The following is a 24,023-nucleotide window of genomic DNA, read 5'->3' as shown; positions in this document are numbered from 1 at the left end:
TATATATATATATATATATATATATATATATATATAATATAAATATATATTATATTTAAAAAAAAGCGGTTAGCGGGTAGCGGTTAGCGGATTTTCAAAACCCACTAACCGCTAACCGCAACCGCCTAGGCGGTTAGCAGTTTTTACTAACCGCTTTCAAAGCGGTTAGGCGGTTAGCGGTTAACGGTTAGCGGTTGCGGTTAGGCGGTTTTAAATTTCACCCCTAATACCGAGAATTCTTCATAGATTTCAAAGAGAAAAAGGTCGGAGAATACAGAGTGTACATGGGCAACAATACTTACAGTGATGTGCTAGGCGAAGGAAAATGTAAGATTTATGTTAAAGGGTCTTCTGTTATTTTACACAATGTACTATATGTGCCAAATATCCGGAGAAATCTAATATCTGTTCCCGTATTAGATAGCAAAGGATATGACATTAAGTTTAAATCTAGTAAGGTCTATATTTGTAAGGGAAAAATATCTATTAAGGGAGTAAAGATAGACAATATGTATTTACTCAAAGTTGATAATAAAGATCCCATTTCACAGTATTCATATGTGTCTGAAGATAGTTCTTTCTTATGGCATTTAAGATTAGGCCACATCAACAAAAATAAAATGAAAAGAATGAGTAAGAGTGGATTACTACCTAGAATTAATTCTGAAGATTTTAATATATGTGAATCATGTATTAAGGGAAAAATGATTAGTAAATCTTTTTCAAAACACTGGAAATCATCAGAATTATTAGAAGTAATTCATTCTGACATATGTGGTCCTTTAAGAACTAAAACACATAGAGGAATGGAATACTTTATTACCTTTACAGATGATTATTCAAGATATGGACATATCTACCTTATCAAACATAAATCTAATGCAATTGAAAAATTTAAAGAATATAAATTAGAGGTAGAAAAGCAATTGGGAAGGTCCATTAAAAACTTGAATAATGATAGGGGAGGTGAATATGAAGCCATGGATTCCTTCTGCAGAGAAAATGGAATAAGACATTTATATACAATGCCTTATAAGCCTCAACAAAATGGGATTGCAAAAAGAAGGAATAGAACTTTAATGGATATGACAAGATCCATGATGGCATATGCTGAGTTATCCACTCATTTTTGGGGTGAGGCTTTATCCACTGCAGCATATATTCTTAATAGAATCAAAACCTCTTACCCCTTATGAATATTGGACAGGCATAAAACCAGAGTTTTACAACCTCAAAGTGTGGGGGATGTAAGGCACATGTACTTATTCCAAAACCCTTAAGGGATAAGTTAAAAAGTAAAACATGGGAATGCAGATTTATAGGATATATAGAAAACGGTAGTGGATATAGATTCTACCATCCAAATAAGGGATTAATAGAAAGCAGGGATGCTGCATTTCTAGAAAACACCAATCAAATTACTCCCATGGATGAAATAAGACTTCTACAAGAAGAAGATTCTGAATGTCAAACACCATAAGTTACTTTGAAAGAAAAAGAACATAAAACAGACATTCGGAATAGTGGGAGCAAAAGAAAATCCAAAGATCCACCTAAATTGGATATAGATAATCAAAACAGTGGGAGTAAAAGACAAAGACGGCCATCAACCATACTCAAGGATCATTATGTGCTAAGTACAGATGATATAAATTTGCAAGAAGATCCAGCAAATTTTAAAGAAGCTGTAAGTAGTCATGATGCTGAAAAATGGATTAAAGCTATGGAAGAAGAGCTTGAATCAATTTAGAAAAATGATGTGTGGGAACTCATGGAATTGCCAAGCCAAAGAAAAGCAATTGGATGCAAGTGGGTTCTAAGAAAAAAATTCAAAGCTGATGGAAGTCTTGAAAAGTACAAAGCTAGATTGGTGGCTAAAGGGTTTACTCAGCAACCTGGTGTAGACTTTGTTGATACATACTCACCTGTGGCAAAATTCGCTTCAGTGAGGATTATCATGTCCATTGTAGCATTAATGGATTTGGAATTACATCAGTTAGATGTTAAGACAACCTTTCTCAATGGAGAATTAAAAGAAGAAATTTACATGCAACAACCTGAAGGATTTCAGGCCACAGGACATGAAGAAAAAGTCTACAAATTAAAAAGGTCATTGTATGGACTTAAACAATCTTCGAGGCAATGGTATTTGAAGTTCCATCAAGCAATACTAGAAATTGGTTTCGAGGTAAGTCCACTAGATCACTGTGTTTACATATGTAATGAAAATAATAAATTAACTATATTATCATTATATGTAGACGATATACTGCTAATAGGTAACTGTCCAGATATGATAAATAAAACAAAATCCTTCTTGTCATCCAAATTTGAAATGAAAGATATGGGTACTACTACCTATGTCTTAGGAATAAAAATTTCTAGAAATAGAAATTTAAAATTACTATATTTGGATCAAGAAAAATATCTGGAAAAGATACTTAAGAGGTTTAATATGAATGAATGTAAACCTCTAAAAACACCTATTTCAAGAGGTCAGTACTTGAATAAATCAATGTGTCCTCAAAATGAGACAGAGATTCAAGAGATGGAATCTATCCCCTATGCCCAAGCTGTGGGCAGTCTCATGTATGCAATGACAACTACAAGACCTGATATTTGTTATGCGGGGGGATTACTAAGCAGATATCAATCTAATCCAGGGAAGACACATTGGCAAGCAGTAAAACGTATATTTAGATATTTACAAGGCACTAAAAACATGGGCTTATGTTTTGGTATAAGTGATCTAGAAATTAAAGGATTCACAGATGCGGATTTTGCTGGGGACGCTGATGATAGAAAATCAACAAGTGGATATGTGTTCTTGTTTGGTGGAACAGCTATTTCTTGGTTAAGCAAGAAACAAAATTGCGTTGCAAAATCTACTATGGAAGCTGAATATATATCATGCAGCACAGCAATAAGTAATGCAGTGTGGATTAGACGCTTTGTAGAAAGTTTAAATTTAGGTTTAAACAGTAAGCCAGTCAATATGTTTTGTGATAACAAGTTTGCCATCTCTTTAATAAAAAGTGGAGCACAAAGCTCCAAAGGCAAACATATTGATGTAAATTATCACTATATTCAAGATATAGTGGAAAGAGGGGAAATTAAAATTGAATATATACCCTCAACAGAGATGGTAGCCGATCCTATGACCAAAGGATTGTCTTTGGAAAAATTCAAAGAGCATGTAGCTACAATGGGATTAAGAAACACCTAGGTGGTAGCTACATATATGTTTAAGCACAAGCGGAAGGATTCAGGGACGCCTGAATGAACGATTTTGTGCAATTCTGTTTCTAAAAGGGGGATAATTGGTCAGGTAATAGACAGAAAACACTAAAGAAATAATATTACAACTTTCATAAATGTAAGGTTCACCGAGAGACATTATGTTACAAGTTGGTAATATATATATGATCTTATAGTGTAAAAGACACTGATAAAAGGTATCAAGGAAACACTTGATTAGAAATATCAGTGCAGGTCAGCACATAGTTTTGTGTATGGCTGAAATCGTCAATTGTGGAATAGGTGTGAACCAGTGTTCCTTACCACAGAGAATTGATGTCATTCGTTTAGTTAAAAACGAAATGAAATCACCTTAATATATTAGCAGTGTGAAAATATATGGAAAAAGGTGCGATTAGATAAGATGACAAAATTGTATACACATTGTAAAATGTCATAATCTAATGCCGATCTGTAAATTAAATAGATGAGAATTGACATGGATAAAAATTACATTTGGTACCAAGGTGATAATGTTCAACTAGATTACATAATGTTAAAGTGTGATCAAGTGGGAGATGATGGTTTAAAGGGTGATCACACCATAACTAGTGTGGTCATTCCCATAGCCAATCACAACCTTCCATAGAGGTTATGATAGAGTGACAAGTTGTGACTCTTGATGAAGAGTCATATTCAAACTCTATAAATAGAGTTTGATAATGAGATGAACGTACGTCAGTTTTTCATTCTCTCATTATCACGTTGCTTTTGTCCTCCATTGGATATCCACCCTAACGGGAGATTCCTACAAACAAGATCATACGTTCAACATATTTCAACATAAACTTCATGTTAATCTCTATAACCGTTACAAAGAACTGGCCTTTAGCATGCTGTAGTATCCTTACATCCACCTATGACATCCCAGGTGTCCCGATATTCATCATCATCATGTGAAGTAATCTTCTTCAACGCATGGAAATACATCTCTTCTCTCCACTCCTCCAGGGGTGGTAATCTCAATTGAGTGACTAGCCAGTTTTCGTAATCAAACTGCGACAAAAGAAACAAATTAAGTCAATAAGAAATGTCTGAGAAGAAAGAAAAATGATTGAATATGAGACCCTAAAACCTTGTTCTGCTGAAGCTGATGAGTGTGGTGCTTTGGCAATCCACTCTCCTTCATGTGCTGGTAGAGTTCTTCCACAGATGATGCCATCTCTTCTTCACTTGGCAGTGCCACCTTGCCAGCTAAAACTTTTGCCACCCATCGGGACTGTAACTCAATTATTAAAGTGGAAGCAGCCTGATTGCACAATGAAGTATCATATTCTTAATCAACCTAACAGATGGAGGAGTAAGAAATAATGGAGATACCTGTTGAAATTGAATATCATCTTCTAAACAAGATATAAAAACCTATTCTTTGATGGCTACGAAGGGGGTGTTTGTTAAACCCCATAGCACTGTTCTTTACCCACCGCACTGTTCATAGATAAAAAGAATAAAAAAAAAAAAGAAAAAGATTGGTATGGAAAAATGAAAAGGTGGTATTGAAAACTAAAAAATTTTGTTTTGTAGTGATTTTTTTATTTGAATAGTAATAAAAAGTAAATTATGTGATATAAAAAGTGAATGATTTGATATAAAAGTAAGAATGTTTTTTTTTTTTGTTGAAAAAAATGAAATGAATAGTGTGGTGGGATAATGAACAGTGTGGTGGGGTTTAACAAACACCCCCAAAGTTGCAAGAATAGGCAAGTTAGAATCCCAAAAGAAAACTTAAAAAACTGACATTCATATTCTTGTCTTTATGGCGACCAAACGGATACTATCGGAACCACTTCTACTGTCACACAACTTAGATGACATGACAAGGAAAATCAGCACTTAGATCATAAAGGGCTAGTAAAAAAGGAATAAACCAATAGTTGACGTTGTCTTAGTCATATAACAGTAATATCACAGTCTAAAAAATCTGCCAAACAACCCATTGCTTCAAGAACCATCTATCTTTTTACTAGAAAACTCACTTTTGAATTCATCAACTTCGGAATATATAATATGTAATAGCGTACCCTGTAAGGAAGTCCTACAAAAGAAAGCCAAGGAGCCAAGCATGGTGGAAAAACATGTTTATACAGAGGTCCAACACAGTTGTCATCCACGCTCACTATTCCATTTGTTCTTAAAAAGGGGAAATGATACTTGAACCTGCAGGAGGAGAATAATAGCTCAGGAATGTGCAAACAAAAGTTGCTAATTGATCTAATAAGATAAAGAGAATAATGCAGAGGCTATGAAATCAGATTTATGGCAATTACCCAGTACAATGGATGATGGCATCTGCATAAACAAATGATCCATCTTGAAATACTACTTTACCATCTTCATTAGCACATTTTATCTGCAGAAGTTACTACCCATTAGAATTTCTGATATCAAAGGTGCTAGAAATAGCATTTTCCAGTCGAGAGAACACAAAACCACTGAATGCTGCCAGATATTATTGCGATTTTCCAACTTTTTAAAATGCACATCCGAGGCTCGCAAGGCTTGATGAACTTCTTTTGCAACAGAGGAGATCTCTCTCAAGATGTCGTGTGCACTAGGTCCATTTCCAATTAACACCACAATCTGTCAATCATGATAGCATTACAGCTCTTAAGAAAAAGTGCTAGAAACAAGTTGCCATTACAGGAATGAAATTAAAATTAAGAAGCAAGGAGCAATTCATGTGATTTTGCAGTATGCAACCAGCAACAAGCAGACAAGATGAATTTCACTTACGTCAGAAATAAGGTTACACCTCAAACTAACAATTCTTGTTAAATAACCAATTATTTTAAAAGCTTAAGCTAAAACTCAATTATTTAATTAATATTTTAATACTCTCCTCATAGATAGGCTCAAATTCTCCCTCACCAGTGAAGCCAAACAAGCGGAATATTAACTGAAAAGGGGAGAGGAGGGGGATAAACTGTAGAGTCAAAGTTCGAACTCAGGATCTTTACTTTCATACCATGTTAAATCACTATTTGTCTCAAAAACATAAGCTCAAAAGAAATGCTAAATTTAATTAGTTAATTAATATTTTAACAATTCTAAAATCCTCATTTTTAGGTAAAGTTTGTATTAGAGTGAAGCCATGAAATTGCAAGGTCAATGCCTAGAGCAGTACAGACTGGTGTGGAAGAAGCAAATGTTAAGAACATATCAAGAAAAGCTATTTTAAATGGCCACTTCAGAATGTAATAGGCGTCAATGTCTAGATATGCCAGGACATGGAATGGGGGTATGCAAGATCTATATGAGAGTCCCAGTGCCTAGAAAGATCTGTTCCTAGATTTCTAAAAGTTCAATAGGATAGAATGTTTGGAAATTAAATACATGTGATGCCTAGACCTGTGCAAGAGTCCATACTTTCCAATTGTATGCAAGCATCAATACACAGTGTAAGAGTAGTTCAACCATATCTTCAGGCACAATTTATCCAATAAATTTGCAGCACAATTTATTCAGGCACCCTAGCATGCATCAGCTTGCACACAGATGATGCCCAATTAATGTCTTTAAAAATGATGACCAAAACTATACATCAACCCTGTTTTCTGTAAAATAGTTTGTAAATCATTCCTTCAAAAGCCCTTATTTTCCATTGCATTATCACTAGCATATAAATATGGCTATTAGAGTAGAGTGTGTTTCTAGGCAAAAAGGTTAACATGTTGGCATAGAATTATACAGCATTAAGCTAATTCATGTTTTACAAGTAGGGAAATTTTTGATGATGGAAAAATAAAAGCACTAACATTTACATACTTGGTTCTGAAATGGCTCAGGAGTTCGATAGTTGTGACTGTGTACTTGCATTCCTGGCCAAATATCCATGCCTGTAACATAATACAAAAAACCATTTTGCCTAACTCATGTATCACAAAATATTTCTCAAGGTTAATGTTTAAGTTCAAAGGAGACATGGTGCAACTCTTTTACAATATATTGTTTTACAAGTATAAGATGTAGTACTACTCCAGCTAGAAATCACATTTTTATCATATAATTATCTTACAATACTGACATGACAGTCTAACCAATCATTTGATCGGTAATTGTTAAAAAAATAAAAGAGAAACGTTAGATATTATAATTCTATCAAATATTCATCTAACAATAGTGACGTGATCCATGCTAGCGATATTAAATAAATGTTAAATAGAATGATAATATTTGGCATTACCAAAACAAAATCCAAAAGTTAATTAAAATTGTCAGATTAATATTGTTGAATAATTATAAGATAAAAATAAAAAATAAAAATAAAAATACCAGTAACATTAAAAAAAGCAAATAAAAGTAGAAATAAAGATACCTGGAAACTCAGCAATTCTTGGCTCGGTGTGGTGACCATTACACACCACCACGGCCTCAAACACCTCCTCCTCCATCTCTGACTCACTTTCCCGAGTCCTCGACTCAACCACCCATTCGTGACTCACTTCATTGACTCGTTCAACTCGGACCACCTCGTGCCTGAACCGTATCAACTCAACCAAGCGGAAATCCCGGCCAAAATCTTCAAGGTACCGCAGCACCTCCTCGTGACCCGGAAACTCTCTCGGATCCCCACGCTCTTTCAGCGAAAATGGGTAATCCAAGAAGCCCATGAGCCGCCTCGGAAGGTTGACCCGGAGCGAGCGGTACATGCTGCTATGGACAATCTGGCGAGCCGGGTCTAGACCCAAAGGGTCGGTTTCGACACGTGGGTCATAGACCCAGGTGCCACCAAGGCTAATGCTTTTCTCGAAGACAATGACCCGGTGGCCTTCTCTTTTGAGCTCACATGAGGTGAGTAGGCCAGCCATGCCGGCTCCGATCACTGCCACTTTTAAGGATTGCGCATACATTGCTAAACAATTGCATTTGCGCCCGGTTGGTTTAGTTTTGATATGTCGTTAGAGGGAACCATTTTATTGGTTCAATTGCAGACAGCGATAATAAAGAAAGGATACAAGACATTATTAACAAAACTCTAATATTACTGCCATATACGATTGAATTATAAATAGAGATGGCAAAACCGGCTGGCAGGTCGATTGTTTACTACCCGCGACCAGTTTAGCTAATGGGTCGGATCCACTAAACTCTAACACGACACGACAATTTTGTGAGTCACTTGACATGACCCGCTTAACCCGTTTAGCTTAGAAAGTGATTTTTTTTTTTTGAAAATGAAAGTGATGAGTTGGGTTATAAGCGGGTAAATTGACCCGTAAACGATAAACGGATCATAAATGGGTCAATTGACTCGTTTATGACCAAAACTCATTAAGTAGAGTATCTAGGGCTTGAAGGGAAAATATGAAGAAACTCAACTCTGAGCTTTCTAATTGATAAAAACTGAATAATAATCAAAAGTTAGGTTTTGGAGGTCATAAGTATGTATTTATAGACCCCCAAACTCCTAACTCTAGTAGTAATAGAAATTAATTCGGTTAACAACTCTACGATGGCCCTTCGAACAGAACGTATCTTCGTTCGGATGGTTACAAAATAAAGCTAAAATTTAAGTACGTAAACTGAAATATAACACAGGTGTTCGAACGACCTTTGAACGGCTATCGAACAGACGTCTCGGGAATTACTATGGAGAATTTTTGATGTTGGCCGTTCAAGCAGGGCATCGAACGGATGCCTCGAGAATTACTATGGAGAACTCCAGAGAGTGGCCCGTTCACTAGACCGTTTGGATGGGCTATCGAATGGTGGTCCTTGCGACTCTTTTGATAGCTCATTTGCACGAGTCTGTGCTATCGTCTTAACTTCTCTAGTTGACACGACTCCCTGTGGCCCCTTCTGATGCAGTGTGGGCGTAGTGAGTTTGCAATAGCAAACAACAATATAATTACAACTCTTCTTAAACCAAGATTCTATCAAGAAATTAAGGTAAAATGAATAGAAATTTGCTCATTGAGTGTTTCATGATTAATCAAAATACATAAAATCTGCCTCTTACATATTAGGTCTGCTTATTTATAACAATAAGCAAACTTGGAGCAAAAGTAAACCTAAGTCTATTATGGAAATTTCTAGAATAATAAAGGGAAAACTACAATTAAATAAAATCCTAATTTAAATAACGTAAATAATAAAATAAAATATATTTGACTGCTGGATTATTTGATTTGCTGGCCGGAATAAAATCTTCATTAAAGTCCCCAATAGAGCAATCAAGTCTTTCCTTGTTAGATTATTGCCTTTATTTCCGTCCATTTTTTTAATCTTCTCTTTGCAGCCCGTTTTGACCTAGTAAACATTGTAATTAGCCAAAGGTTGTCACACATGACTTTGTAGATCTTTGAATTAGCTTTCCAACGCTACTAAGCTTGCTCAAATCCAATATCTGAAACTCGAGATATAACATTTTTAGTAAAACTTGTCAGGTGTAAATTTAACCAAAACAAGTAAAACTGACTTGCATCACCTTCACACTTACATCTGCTCCAATCTTCCTCATGAACTCCCTAGCACACTCTGATCTACATCACCCTTTTACACACTAAAGACTCAAAAGAAAAGAAAATAAAGAGATTGAAGAAACACATAGATGTATATAGATATAGATTTAATTTGGATCTACTTCAAGTGGGATTGTTAGGTATAACTTTTTTATTATGTTGTGCAAAAAAATACGATTAAAATTACGATAAATAAGACGAGAACAATCACACAAACACCAAAATTTAAGTGGCTCCCTCAATGTGAGGTACGTCAACTGGCGGATGTGATCACGAAGAAGTTTACTATGAAAGATGGAGTACAAAAATATAGTGGAGAAAAAATAAGTTAGATGCAAAAACCTAATACACCCAGATGTCACTATCACTCAATAGAGATGATTCATCAAAAGAATACAAAAGACAAAAATACAAACTATTTTCTTTTGTTGGGATAGAGTGGAGAAAAAATCAGTTAGACGCAAAACTTTAATACACATAAATCTCACTATCGATCACTCAATAGAGATTACTCATCAAAAGAATACAAAAGACAAAAATACGAACTTTTTGTTTTGTTGGGATAGAGTGGCGGTTGATCTCTCTATTTTTCTCTCTCCCATAATGACACCCTCTTTCTTTCTTTTCCTTTTTCTTTCTTATTTTGGCCCCTCCAAAACCAAAAAGAAAAGAGAGTTGAATACATCATCATGCATTGACTTTGAAAGAATCAAGGTAAAGATTGGGGAGGTTTAAAGGAACAAAACTGCTAAAAACAAATTTTAAATCCAACGTGACAGCCTGCAAATTTTAAATACATCATCATGCAACAAATCATTGAATTGAAAATAGAAAAATGCTCGAGGTTTGACTTCTCCAATAGAAAAAGGGTTAGGCACCGCTCGCATGTCACACTAATTTAAGGTTTTCCCGGTGCGATTTAAGCATTTCTTTCCGAAGAAAATGTAGACTGATTTTACAAACGACAAAAAAATAATTCTTGATTATTTGATTTGGTGTGGAAGAGTTGAATAGAGTTGCAGTTTGCAGATATATGTTGGCGACGCCTAACCCTTCCTACTCACACCAAACATATTTTCAAGAGAGCTTGACTTTTGAGCATTCATGGCAGAACGACTTCTCTTCGGTGTTGTGGAGGGAATCATTCAGATTTTGGGCTCCCTGGCTACCAAAGAGATCAGACTACTCTGGGGTGTCGAAGATGAGCATCAAAGCATGATGGACACCGTTTCAACAGTCAAAGTTGTGCTTCTAGATGAGGAGGAGAAACAGGCTGCAGGGAACCATGGAGTTAGAGATTGGCTCAGAAAGCTAGATGATGCCATTTATGATGCGGATGACTTGCGGGATGCTATTTCCACTGAAGCTCTTTAAAGGGAAATAATGACTCATGATAAGAAGGCGAAAAAGGTACACATTTTCTTTTCCAAATCAAATGAGCTTGCCCATCATCATAAAATGGGCCATAAGATTAAGTTGATAAGAGAGAGGTTAGATGCCATTATTGCAGCTGCTAGGGATTTCCACTTCAAGGTGCGCCATGCAGAGACACAAGTCAGGAATAGGGAGAGAGATAACACTCATTCTTTTGTACGAGCGGAAAAAGTTATTGGTCGAAAGAATGATAAGAACGCAGTTATAGACTGTCTGGTGGACTCCAACATTGAAGAGAACATTTCAATCCTTCCAATTGTTGGCATCGGTGGATTAGGAAAGACTACACTGGCTCAACTCATATCCAATGATGAGAAAATCGAAAAGCATTTTGAGCTAAAAAAGTGGGTGTGTGTCTCCGATACCTTCCATGCATGTTAAAAATATTGTTGAAAAGATCTTAGAATCTACAACAAAGAAGAAACCAGAAACAACGGAAATGGGTACACTGATGGGTCATCTTAAAGAAAAGATCGATGGAAAGATATACTTAGTTGTGTTGGATGATGTGTGGAATGAGGATCATGAAAAATGGTCTCGCTTGAAAGAATTGTTGATGGGTGGATCAAGAGGAAGCAGAATATTAGTGACTACACGCAATGAAAGCGTTGCAAGGATTACCGGGACAATTCAATCATATTCCTTAAGGGGTTTAGATGAAGACGCATCATGGTCTTTATTTAAGCAGATAGCATTTGAGAAAGAACAAGAGCCAGAGAATTCAAGAATTGTTGCAATTGGGAGGGAGATCCTAGAGAAGTGTTTAGGTGTCCCTCTAGCCATAAAGACAATCGCAAGTTTACTACACTCTAAAAATCCCAAAACAAAGTGGCTGTCTTTTAAGAATAATGAACTCTAAAAAATGTCTCAGAAAGAAAATGACATCTTACCAACTCTAAAGCTGAGTTATGATCAACTTCCTTCACATTTGAAGCACTGCTTTGCTTATTGTAGTTTGTTTCCAAAAGATTACAAGATTGATAGATCAACACTGATTAAGCTTTGAATAGCACAAGGGTTTGTCCAGTTATTAGATCAGGACCGATCCTTGGAAGATGTTGGTCATGAGTATTTTATGGATTTGCTTTGGAGATCATTCTTTCAAGAAGCTGAAATAGATGAGTTTTGTAACATAATTCGATGGAAAATACATGACCTCATGCATGATCTTGCCATATCAGTGGCAGGATCATTGATCACCTCATTTGATGTTAAGGGGAGAAACATTGAAAAGAAAACTCGTCATGTATCATTTGTTGGTAATGATCCACATATTTCTTCATTGTGTAAAGCAAGTAGGATACGAACATTTCTTTACTTCGGTGGCCAAGGCTTTGGGGCTAAGATTGATTGTGATGCAATTTTTTCGAGTTTTAAATTGTTGCGTGTGTTGGATATGCATCTAAAAAATCTTGATTTTGTGCCAAGCTCTATTGGTAAGTTGAAGCATTTAAAATATCTTGATCTTTCTGAAAACGGCAATATCAAGAAGTTGCCCAATTCTATAACCAAATTGCAGAATTTGCAAACACTAAAACTCTCTAATTGTTGGAACTTAGAAAAATTTCCGAGAGGCATTGAAAGATTAGTCAACCTCAGACATCTTGAGATAGATGGATGTCGTGCTTTGACTTATATGCCACGTGGATTGGGGCAACTAACTAATCTTCAAACTCTATCAAGATTTGTGGTCCACACGGGTTCTCTTTCCAAGCATAGCGGTGAGTTAAAAGAACTAAACAAACTAAATAAGCTGGCAGGAGAGTTGGTCATTAGAGATTTGAGACATGAGAAAGATGTTGCGTCGGAATACAAGGCTGCAAATTTAAAGGAGAAACAACATCTTCATTCTTTGCATTTATGGTGGAATACTCAAGCAGATGTCAATGATTTGAATGTTAATGTTGATGATGAAATGTTATTGGAAGGCTTCCAACCGCACCCAAATCTGAAACAACTTTCCTTAGTAAACTATCCGGGTTCAAGGCTTTCGAGTTGGCTTTTGTCACTCACAAATCTTGTTAGATTTGAATTATGGATGTGTAAGAAATGCCAATATCTGCCACCATTGAGTCAATTGCCTTCTCTCAAGTATCTTTCTCTTACAATGTTGGATACTTTGCAGTACATATCAAATGGTGGTGATAGTAATGAGTTCTCTTCTTCTTCATCGGCACCAATACCATTTTTTCCATCCTTGAAGGAAATCAAAATTGATCTTTGTCCTAATCTCAAGGGGTGGTGGAGGCGGCATTCTTCTGAGGACATCAATAGTGATAATGATTATTCTGTTCAAATAACTGCGGTAACACCGATGACGGAGCATCATTTATTCCCTTCATTTCCTCATCTTTCAACATTACAGATCTGGAATTGCCCTATGTTGACTTCCATGCCAATGTTTCCACATCTTGAAGGAGAGTTGGTCCTGTGGAATGCGAGCTTGAAGCCATTGCAACAAACAATGATGATGAATATGGCAGCACTGCAAAGCCCAACGTCAATAGCAATAGCCTCCTCTTCATCCACTCCTCTCTCAAAATTGAAGTACATAAAATTGAATTCCATTACGGATCTCGAAATTCTACCAGAGGACCTCAATTCTCTCGAGTCTTTGACGATATTGAACTGCAATAGAATAAAGTCTCTCTCCCAAGGTGTACAACAATTCACTGCCCTCCAATACCTGCATCTTTGTAATTGCCGCGAACTTGAGCTAGCCAATGATGAGGACGGGATGCAATGGCAAGGCCTTAAGAGCCTCATCTCTTTGGAGTTTACACATCTTCCGAAATTGGTGTCTCTCCCGTTGGGGCTTCAACACTTGACTACTCTGCAAAAGCTTGAGATTTCAAATTGTGAAAACTTGACGGCCATACCAGAGGGGATCCACAACTGCACATCACTTCAAGTGCTTGAAATTGGTGGATGCTCCAGTTTGACATCGCTGCCCGAAGGAATGGGTAGGCTAACTTCTTTGCGAAGGCTAAAAGTTGAGAAGTGTCCCATCTTACTGCAAAGATGCGAGAGAGAAACGGGTGAAGATTGGACCAAGATTTCTCACATCCCAGAGTTAGACTTGCGGTATCCTCCTCAGCAAAAAGAAAAGTCAAACATCCATGCATCTTCGATTGCTTAGGTATATTACTCATCATTTTATCTTAATCAAGATTGCTAGTATTTGTTTTGGTAGCTCTACTGCTATGATTTATTGGGTTGTAGTGCCAGAATACTACATCTGCTAGTTGGAAGATTACTATTGTCCAATATATAGTAATTGGAAGATTATCTTAATCAAGATTGCTATTGAGTGAGATGTCTTCCGGCACTTCAATTGTCAACATGCAAAAGTTTTACTCAAGTGTATTGAATGATGATTTTGCAAGTATAAATGAAGTTAAATTGACCTTGCAATTGCCTTGGAGATTACTAATGAGCTAAGTTATTTTGATGACTTTGAACATCATTGGGCATTTTCCAATGGCTTTTCCACATGCTCCAAAAGCCTTTATACATAGTTGTCAATTCGTTTTCATATCCATTTTTTTGACAACCGACATTGTCTCTAGAAATAAAGAGGCAAGTTAATTGTTTACTTTTTACCCTAATTTCGTCTTACTTGGAACCTTGCTGTTTGTGACATTTCTTTCGCAGGAAAATATAGAGATACATTTACAGCAGAAGACCAATCAGGCTGATTTATTGTGCTGCTTAGCATTTGCAGGTTTTATATTTTTTTCCCTGTCTCTCTCTCCCATGGTCCTCTACTTTCATTCAAAGTATCAAATTCCAAATCTCAAAAGCATTTGTACTTGCAGTTATGATTGGAAACTGAGGAGATAGCAAGGAAACCTCTACAACATGTGTTATCTTTGCTGAAATCAGGGGGTTATTTTTTGGTACTACTCCAGACTCATCTACAACATGGTATGAAATATAAAGGCTGTTGAAGCTAGAGCTGTTGTTTTTGGAGTTATTTGTTAATTACATTGGGATTTAATTACTTTGCATACTTGTTTGGATGTAGTAAATCAAACTAGTTCAAATATTTGATTTAGCTGGTGGTTTCAGCTATTTCTTTTCAATTGGGTGATTTGCTTAATTGTTTTTGTATATTGGTAGCTTTTCTTTGTACTGAAACTAAGATAATGGGGCCTGCAAATATTCACTACTCTCTCTTTCGCTCACTCTCTTTCGGGTCATTTGGTAGCCTAGAAAGATTACAAATTCTGATCAGATTTGCTTGTGAATGGAAAGGTCATTTTCCAAAACAGGATAATGGTTTGTTGATGAATGGGATGCCTATTTCCTCAATCTTGAGTATTGATCATTCTTAGCCCTCTATGATCTTAATTTCAAATTAGCAGGTCACTTGGTAAAAAGTAAATGTAATAGCAAGTTTATACCAGCAGACGATTTTGCCAAGGCAACAAAGCAAGCATGCACATAATAATAGTTCTGACAACAATTGCAAAATGAAATACCATCCATTTATAATATTTCTAGTATCACAAAGAGATGTATTCAAAGAGATTGGCAGTGATGAGTGAAAAATTACACTGGTTTTCCATCTCGAGTAACAGACTCTATGAGTCCTTCATCGGAAGCCATTGAGAGGCCATGGATGACAAGCCTCAAGCATTTCACAAGAGAATTAAAATGACATGATTCTAAACATTGGGACTTGTTATGTTGCCAGCAATGCTAAAGATATAACATGATTTACAACTATTTGAATACCTGGGAAACTAACATAACTGGAAACTATATATATATATATATATATATATATACACACACACACACACGTACAACTCCAATCTACACCTAATAGGGAGCTAATTAGGTGTTTATCAACAATATGTAAAATTAAAAATTAATAATCATTTAAGCATTTACCAAATATATATAAGTGCAGTAAATCAAGAAGACTAAAATATTTGGTTACGAAGTGGAAGCCTTTTGAAGAACTCTTCAAAAGTAAAACTACTCCCTGGCAGTCAAACCCAAAAAATCACTCTACTATATAAAAACGAGAAATTACACAATTTCAATACTTACAAAACATTTGCAAATGACAATCCCATGTACTAAACAAGTAACACACTTGTCCGCTACCGCAATAATTCTCCCAAAACTTCTGGAATGTTTCTTTTATGTGATCTCCTTCATCGGAACTCCGATAGGCTTCGTGCATTGTTCATGATCTGTTTTAGCTCTCTTAGCACACTTATTCTCATGTAGAAACTATATCTATTCTGTGCTTAGCAGTTTCCAATATATAAACTACAAGAGTCCCTGGTCTAACAGAATACAAACTGTGAAAACAAAACTGCATAACTTAGTCGGCGTCTGGATGAGGTCCTTTCTCGTGTGGACGCAACTAGGTTAATCACAACTAAATCAAGAAACCTGATGCAGTGTGTCCAGACTACTTGCAGACGAGCGTCTCTATAAGTCTAGAAAACCATCCCGTTCAGAATAGCTTCAGACGTCATTGCAGAAGAATGTCTTAGTGAATCTGGAATTGATGTCTCGTCCGGACATGCTTCAGACACTAATGCAAACGAACGTCTCTATGAATTTGAAATTTGTACCTCGTCTGAATGAACTGTAGACAGGAATGTAAACAAGTCTATTTTGTCACTGAATTCGACAATTCAAAAACTAACAATAACAAAGACGAGATCAAACCATGTATAGAAGTCTAGAGAACATGTGTGATCAGTTCACAACAACATTGCCCTGCCATCTCTCGAGTCTCCTTTGCTTCTTATAATCATCATATGACTGTAAGAAGAAAACAAGATCATCGGTAAGAAACTGAAATCCAGCAAAACATTCTTTACATGATTAAAAGAGGCATTACTTTATCATCTAAATAATCTTATAACAAGTCTTACTAAGACATTTCCTATCTTGAACTAATAGGTTGTAGCTAAACATATTTTTTCAGCTTTACCTGTGCACTTAGAAAATGAGGAACCCAAACTCTTTTGGAACCATCAGCTAAACGTTTCATGGTAATGAATTTTCCATAGCAGAAAAGTCATCGTTGACCTGCAAACATATATAGCAAAAATGCAAGTAAGAACAATTTCTATTGTTAATATGCAGAAATCAATTTTGATCCCCATGAATCGCGGGTAAAAATTTAAGCTATGATTTAACTTTGCAACGGGATTTAGAATATTAAATAAGACCATAATTTAAGACAAGAATATGAAGTTTTACTTCCAATCTACCACAAATTCTACCTTGTGAAAGTTCTGTCTCAAATAGAACATAAATCACTAACGGAGATTGTCAATGCTTGAGAATCAGAGATTTATAATTTATAACATAAGATGAATGCAATATGAAAATAAGAGTATCTCCCTATATACTTGATTGTGGATGGATGAATCTCAGTAATCTCAACAATTTAGAATCTGATCAAAGTTCATAATCTTTCTAGGTTACCAAATCAACTGAAAGAGAGTGAAAGAAAGAGAGAGTAGTGCATGGATGTAGACCCCATTATCTTAATTTAAGTACCAAGAAAAGCAACCAAAATACACAAACAATTAAGTAAATTATCAAATTGCAAATAAACAGCTGAAAGCACTAGCTAAATCAAATATTTGAATTAGTTTCAATAAATACATCCAAACACGTATACAAAGTAAATCCCAATGTAATTAACAAATAACTCCCAAACAACAAGTATTCAACAACCTCTATTTCATACTATATTGTACATCAGTCAAGAGTAATACCAAAAAAATGAACCCCCCAATTTCAGCAAAGATGACACATTCTGTAGAAGTTCCTTGCTATCTCCTCAAATATCAAATCACAACTGCAAGTATAATTGCTTTTAAGATTTCGAATTTGGTACTTTGGATGAAAGTAAAGGACCATGGGAGAGAGAGACAGACATAGGAAAACAAAGATAAATCCTACAATTTATTCACTGGTAGACAGGTTGATGAGTTGCCAATTCAAAGCAAAAATACCCCTTCAATTTATGCATTAACAGAGGAAACTTTAGTCCCACAACTATAATCTCCATTATTTGGAAAAAAAAAAAATTACTCTGTTCTTGAAAAGGCATTGGCTAAGTTGCAAATACTATTCAATCTTATTTGTGAATGGGAAAACAACTAGCTAGCTAGACTGTACAAACTGATAAAGCTAGAGATGTAGATTACTTGAAGTTTGCAGGAGAAAAAACTGCAACCCAATCATCCTCAAAAGGATCGGAGTTTGCAAGATTCACAGTCACTCATTCAGAGTACTCGCCTGGAATCATATAAAGAAAAACCCACATCAAAGACTTAACTTTGTAGTTATTGAAATATCATGAACATCAAAAACTTGAATGTGATCAATCTAGATTCGACGAGAATTACATCATGACAATGCATTATTAACGTAGACTGCAGAATTATGTAGTGATTTCGACGCAACTTTATACATTTCACTCTAACCAAAACTCAACTCAAAGAATCCTTCTATGCATCTACTTCCAAATCCACTTACTAAATAAATTACCACCGCATCTTTTTCTAGTTCTACTTTTAAAAGAAATATTTTTACTTCTATTTTTTTTTTTAAAAAAAAAACATCAAACTTCTGAATTGAATCGAAGAATTAATTCCTCCAAATTCATTTGCACAACCTCTGCGGCGGTGAAGATCAAGCAGAAGCTGATCTTGCTCTAGCTAGCTCTCGTATGCCTCTTTCATTTGGCAATACTCCACCATTAACAACAACAACAACACACAATTCCCACTTTTCTTCACTCACAAATGCTGAAAACGAGACAAAATAAGCCAAAATCTAACAAAACCAAACAGCAGAAGAAACAAAAATAAAATAAAATAAAGGTGGATACCAATTCCCGTGTAGATGCCAATCTGGTCTTCATCCCACCAATGAGCGCTCAATCCTCCTGCCCAGTACAACTTGCACACCATGGTGTAGGGGTGGGCAAGGATCTTGATGGGTGACTTGACTTTACTGTCTTTTGTTTGAGATCACACAATACAGGAATCATGAATTCAACGCCCTAGATTTTTTGAATATGCTCCAAATCCTCTTTTTCTTTAGCTGGTTCTGCTACTTCTGCATCTGAAATTCAACAACCAAGAAATACTGAGAGAGAACAATGAAGAAAATGATGGAGAAGAAGGTGTGTACTTCAATTTACACGAAGGATTAAGATAAAATGATGAGTACATACCTGATTCCGGATACTTTAATTCTAACTCTGGAATGTGAGAAATCTTGGCCCAATTCTCACCTCCTTCTCACTCGCATCTTTGCAGGACACTTCTCAATTTTCAGCCACCGCAAAGACGTTAAGCTACGGATTCCTTTGGGCAGTGATGTCAAACTGGCGCATTCATTAATTCGAAGTTCTTGAAGTGATGTAAAGTTGTGGATCCAGTCTGGTATAGCCGTCAAGTTTTTACAATTTGAAATGTAGAGGCTTTGCAGAGTGGTCGCATGTTGAAGCCCCAACGGGAGAGACACCAATTTCGGAAGATGTGAAAACTTCAAAGATAGGAGGCTCTTAAGGCCTTGCCATTGCATTCCATCCTCATCATTGGCAAGCTCAAGCTCATGACAATTATAAAGTTCCAGGTCTTGAACGGAAGTGAGATGTTGTATACCTGGGGAGAGAGAATTTAACCTTTTGCAGCTCTGTATCCTTAAAGACTCGAGAGAAGTGAGGTTTTTTGACCAATCTTCTGGCAGAGTTTCTAGATCCTCAATGAAATCCAGCTCTATATACTTCAATTTTGAGAGAGGAGTGGATGAGGAGGAGGTAGTTGCTGTTGACGTTGGGCTTTGTGGTGCTGCCATATTCATCATCGTTGTCTGTTGCAGTGGCTTTGAGCTAGCATCGAACAGGTCCAACTCTTCAAGATGTGGAAACATTGGCATAGAGGTCAACAAAGGGCAATGCAAAATCCCTAATTTTGAAAGACGAGGAAAGGAAGGGAGTAAAGGATGCTCCGTTATTTCAACAAAATTATGACTATCACCATTGACCTCCACAGAAGAATCCCTCCTCCTCCACCACCCCTTGAGATTAGGGCAATGATCGAGTCTAATTTCCTTGAGAGATGGGAAAAAAGAAGAAAACTCATTGCTATCACCACTGCCTGATGATATGTACTCCAGAGCATCCATTTCGATAAGATGAACAACTTTGAGAGAAGGCAGTTGATTCAAAGGAGGCAGATATTGGCATTTCCTACACCCCTCTAACTCAAATCTAACAAGATTTGTGAGTGACGAAAGCCAAATTGGAAGCCTTGTACCGTAATTGTGTTGTAAACGAAGTATTTTCAGATTTGGGTGCGGTTGGAGGACTTCCAATAACACTTCATCATCAAAAATATCGTCCAAAGCAATGACACCTCCTAATTTGAAACTCCACCGTAAATCCAAAGCATGAAGATGTTGTTTCTCCTTTAAATTTGCAGCCTTACATTCTGACGTAGCAAATTTCCCGTGTCTCAGATTTTCAATATCTAAGTGTCCTCTCAGGTCATTTAGTCCCTTTAGTTCTTTTAACCCACTGCTATGCCTAAAGAGAGGATCCTTGTAGACCACAAATTTTGATAAAGTCTGAAGATTAGTCAGCTGCCCCAACCCACGTGGCATATAAGCCAACTCAATACATCCTTCTATATCAAGATGCCTGAGATTGACTAATTTTTTAATGTCTCTCGGCAATTCTTCAAGCTTAGTACAAAATGAGAGTATTAGTGATTGCAAATTCTGCAACATGGTTATAGAATTGGGAAGCTTCTTGAGATTGCGGTTTAAGGAAAAATCAAGATATCTTAAATGCTTCAACTTCCCAATAGAGCTGGGCAGAAAATCAAAAGTTATTATGCGCAAATGCAACACGCGCAGGAACTTGGAAGTTGAAAAAATTGCTTCAATATCTGACTCACCCCAAAATTTGTAGGAAGTTGAATGATAAAGAAATGTTCGCATGCTACTTGCTTTACTCAATGAGGTTGTAATTGATGAAGTATTGATATCGTAGCCAACAATTGATACATGACGAGTTTTTTCAGCAACGTTTCTCTCTTTATCATCATCTAATGTGGTGATAATCGATCCTGCTACAAGAATGGCAAGATCATGCATGAGGTCATGCATTTTGCATTCCATTATGTTACCAAACTCATCAATTTTAGCTTCTTGAAAGAATGATCTCCAAAGTAAATCCATAAAATACTCATTACCAACATATTCTAAGCATTGGTTCTTGTCCGATGAGTTGACAAACCCTTGTGCTATCCAAAGCTGAATCAGTCTTGATTTATTAAATTGGTAATCTTTTGGATACAAACTACAATAAGCGAAGCAGTGCTTTAAATGTGAAGGAAGATGATCATAACTCAGCTTCAGAGTTGGTAAGATGTCATTTTCATTCTGAGATATTTTTGAGAGTTCATTCTTCTTAAAAGCCAACCACTCTGCTTCTGAATTTTTGATGCGTAGTAAACCTCCAATTGTCCTTATGGCCAGCGGAACACCAGAACACTTTGCTAGGATCTCCCTCCCAATGGCTACGATGCTCGAGTTCTGCTCCGGCTCCTGTCCTCTCTCAAATGCCATCTGCTTAAATAAAGACCATGAATCGTCTTTGTCTAAACCCCTTAAGGGATATGATTCAACAGTCCTGACAATCCTTGCAACGATTTCACTGCGGGTAGTAACTAATATTCTACTGCCGCTTGCACCACCCATCAGCACTTGTTTCAAGCGAGACCATTTTTCATGATCCTCATTCCACACATCATCCAATACAAGCAAGTATTTCTTTCCATCGATTATTTCTTTAAGTTTACCTATCAACGTATCCATTTCCATGGTTTTTGGTTTCTTCTTTGTTGCAGCTTCAAAAATTTTTTCAACAATATTTTTAACTTGGAAGGAATCAGAGACACACACCCACATTTTGAGTTGAAAATGTTTTTGGATTTGCTCGTCATTGATTATGAGCTGAGCCAGTGCAGTCTTCCCTAATCCACCAATGGCAACAATTGGAAGGATTGAAACATTGTCTTCAACGTTGGAGTCCAGCAGACGGTGTATAACTGCCTTCTTATCATTCTCTCGTCCTATAACTGCTTCCGCACATACATAACTATGAGTGTTATCTCTGTCCCTGTTTCCTCCTGCTCCTGTCTCCACATGGCTTAGCTTTAACTTTAAGTGGAATCTTTGCCTATCTGCATCGATGGCATCTAACCTCTCTCTCATGGCCTTAATTTTATGGGCCATTTTAAGACGATAGACAAGCTGATTTGATTTGGAAAAAAAAATACGTACCTGCTTGGCCTTCTTATGATGGGTCATTACTTGCCTTCGTAGAGCTTCAGTGGAAACAACATCCAGCAAGTCATCCGCGTCATAAATGACATCTTCCAGCTTTCTGAGCCAAACAGTGACTTGATGGTTCCCAGCAGCATGTTGCTCCTCCGCATCCAGAAGCACAGCTTCGATTGTTGAAACGGTGTTATTCAGGCTTTGAAGCTCATTTTCGAAGCCCCAGAGAAGTCCGATCTCTTCGGCAGCCATTGAGCCTACAGTCTCAATGATTCGCTGGGCAGTGTCGAAGAGAATTTGTTCTGCCATTTTGTGAGATGATGGAGGGTGAGGGAATGCTCAAAAGGAAACAGCGCTCTTCAAGTATAGCAGTTGAAGGGTAGAACGAAGGAAGATGAACGTTCTGAGAAGATATACAGAGAAAGAGAGAGAGAGAGTCAAGGTTTTGAGCAATTATTGATGTGAATGCTGTGACTCACGAAAATCTAGCAAAATATCAGAAATAATAACAAGTGCATTGAATTTTTTACATTGAGCGTAAAAATAACAGCTGTATAATCATACGGTTTTTTGTTTTTTTTTTTTGGTATGGGGGGAAGCCAACAACTGATGCAAAATACAGAAACATGGCCTAACAAAACATAGAAAATAAAAGAGGCCTCAAAAGACTATGATCTTTGTCCCTATTTAGAGAAACAATTAACTATATATTATATATACAAATTAAATTAGTGAGAAAGTAGCTCATTGAGCTTGTGCTAGTGTCTAGTAAATAACATTGATTCTCACTCATGTTGATTTTGGTGAAGACAATTATGAGGCATAGAGACGCATAGTTTCTGTCGCCTAGGAAGAACGAATAAACACCCCGTGAATATTAATAAATCATATTGATGAGTTAATTTATCAAACTTATATGTTTGTTAGAAGGCAAATAAGGAGAAATAGGATTTATCAAATTATCTTAAAAAAAAAAAAAAATTACTATTTTCTTGTTAATTGTCCATCATAACTTCATAGCTTAAGTCTGCATGTAACAAATAGTATCAAAATCAGGTTTGTAGAAATAGGCATAAAAGTTGTGTTAGTGTAAGATTTTATTTAATAAGGATTATTTGTTAGCAAAATGCCATTTAGCATTATTTATTGTAGTATTCTATGCTCATATGACATGCTTAATTTACCATTAAATTAATATGAATTAAAAAATAAAAACAAATTTAAAAGTGGATTTAACATGTCACATTATTGAGAGAATGTTAAATATGAGTTAAATTTTCTGGTCTGACGAAAATGGTGGGTTGTTCACACGCTATACATAATTGCACCGTTCGTACTGCTATCATCAAAAGAAGAGAAAACGCGTTGGCCACACACCTTAAAAGAAGGGTCCATTTTATTTTTATTTAATGGTCTATCCTCCTTGTGAAGTCAAGTCCTTTTCACCGTCACCCCACTGTGATAATGGTGAGCCTTCTTTTTTTTTTT

The 24,023-nt window shown here is 36.3% G+C and overlaps 5 protein-coding genes and 1 pseudogene across 11 annotated transcripts in view; 2 read left to right on the top strand and 4 right to left on the bottom strand.

The window, feature by feature from the left end:
• The window catches only part of LOC132162475 (disease resistance protein RGA2-like), a 67,823-nt gene that overhangs the window by 24,141 nt on the left and 19,659 nt on the right, over nt 1–24,023 (bottom strand). The gene's annotated exons all lie outside the window — the stretch shown is intronic.
• The window catches only part of LOC132162444 (putative disease resistance protein RGA4), a 54,723-nt gene that overhangs the window by 24,859 nt on the left and 5,841 nt on the right, over nt 1–24,023 (bottom strand). The window lies entirely within an intron of this gene.
• Nucleotides 4,117–8,147, bottom strand: LOC132172028 (flavin-containing monooxygenase FMO GS-OX5-like). Its single transcript, XM_059583456.1, has 7 exons — nt 7,613–8,147; nt 7,063–7,133; nt 5,728–5,877; nt 5,565–5,647; nt 5,319–5,454; nt 4,373–4,546; nt 4,117–4,293 (listed from the first exon to the last, which is right to left on the bottom strand). Exons 1-7 carry the CDS (start codon nt 8,145–8,147, stop codon nt 4,126–4,128), a joined length of 1,317 nt encoding a protein of 438 aa, XP_059439439.1. The 3' UTR covers nt 4,117–4,125.
• LOC132172020 (putative disease resistance protein RGA4) lies at nt 11,217–12,198 on the top strand (annotated as a pseudogene).
• On the top strand, nt 12,352–14,331 carry LOC132172009 (disease resistance protein RGA2-like). Its single transcript, XM_059583435.1, has one exon. The coding sequence runs from the start codon at nt 12,352–12,354 to the stop codon at nt 14,329–14,331; it is 1,980 nt and encodes a 659-aa protein (XP_059439418.1).
• Nucleotides 16,192–23,042, bottom strand: LOC132162413 (putative disease resistance protein RGA4). 5 transcript variants are annotated; one of them, XM_059572666.1, is made up of 7 exons: nt 19,420–23,042; nt 19,072–19,307; nt 18,386–18,476; nt 17,951–18,033; nt 17,155–17,252; nt 16,887–16,982; nt 16,192–16,803 (listed from the first exon to the last, which is right to left on the bottom strand). In XM_059572666.1, the coding sequence occupies exon 1, from the start codon at nt 22,842–22,844 to the stop codon at nt 19,476–19,478; it is 3,369 nt and encodes a 1,122-aa protein (XP_059428649.1). In that variant the 5' UTR covers nt 22,845–23,042; the 3' UTR covers nt 16,192–16,803; nt 16,887–16,982; nt 17,155–17,252; nt 17,951–18,033; nt 18,386–18,476; nt 19,072–19,307; nt 19,420–19,475. The 5 variants fall into 5 exon arrangements, with proteins under 5 accessions (XP_059428649.1, XP_059428632.1, XP_059428655.1 ...); XM_059572649.1 differs by lacking the exon at nt 17,951–18,033; XM_059572672.1 differs by lacking the exon at nt 18,386–18,476.

This window comes from Corylus avellana, chromosome ca1 (assembly GCF_901000735.1).
Source record: "Corylus avellana chromosome ca1, CavTom2PMs-1.0".
NCBI classification, from domain to species: domain Eukaryota; kingdom Viridiplantae; phylum Streptophyta; class Magnoliopsida; order Fagales; family Betulaceae; genus Corylus; species Corylus avellana.
The sequence above is the reverse complement of the archived record's forward strand: the minus strand, read 5'-3'. Positions and strand labels throughout refer to the sequence as shown.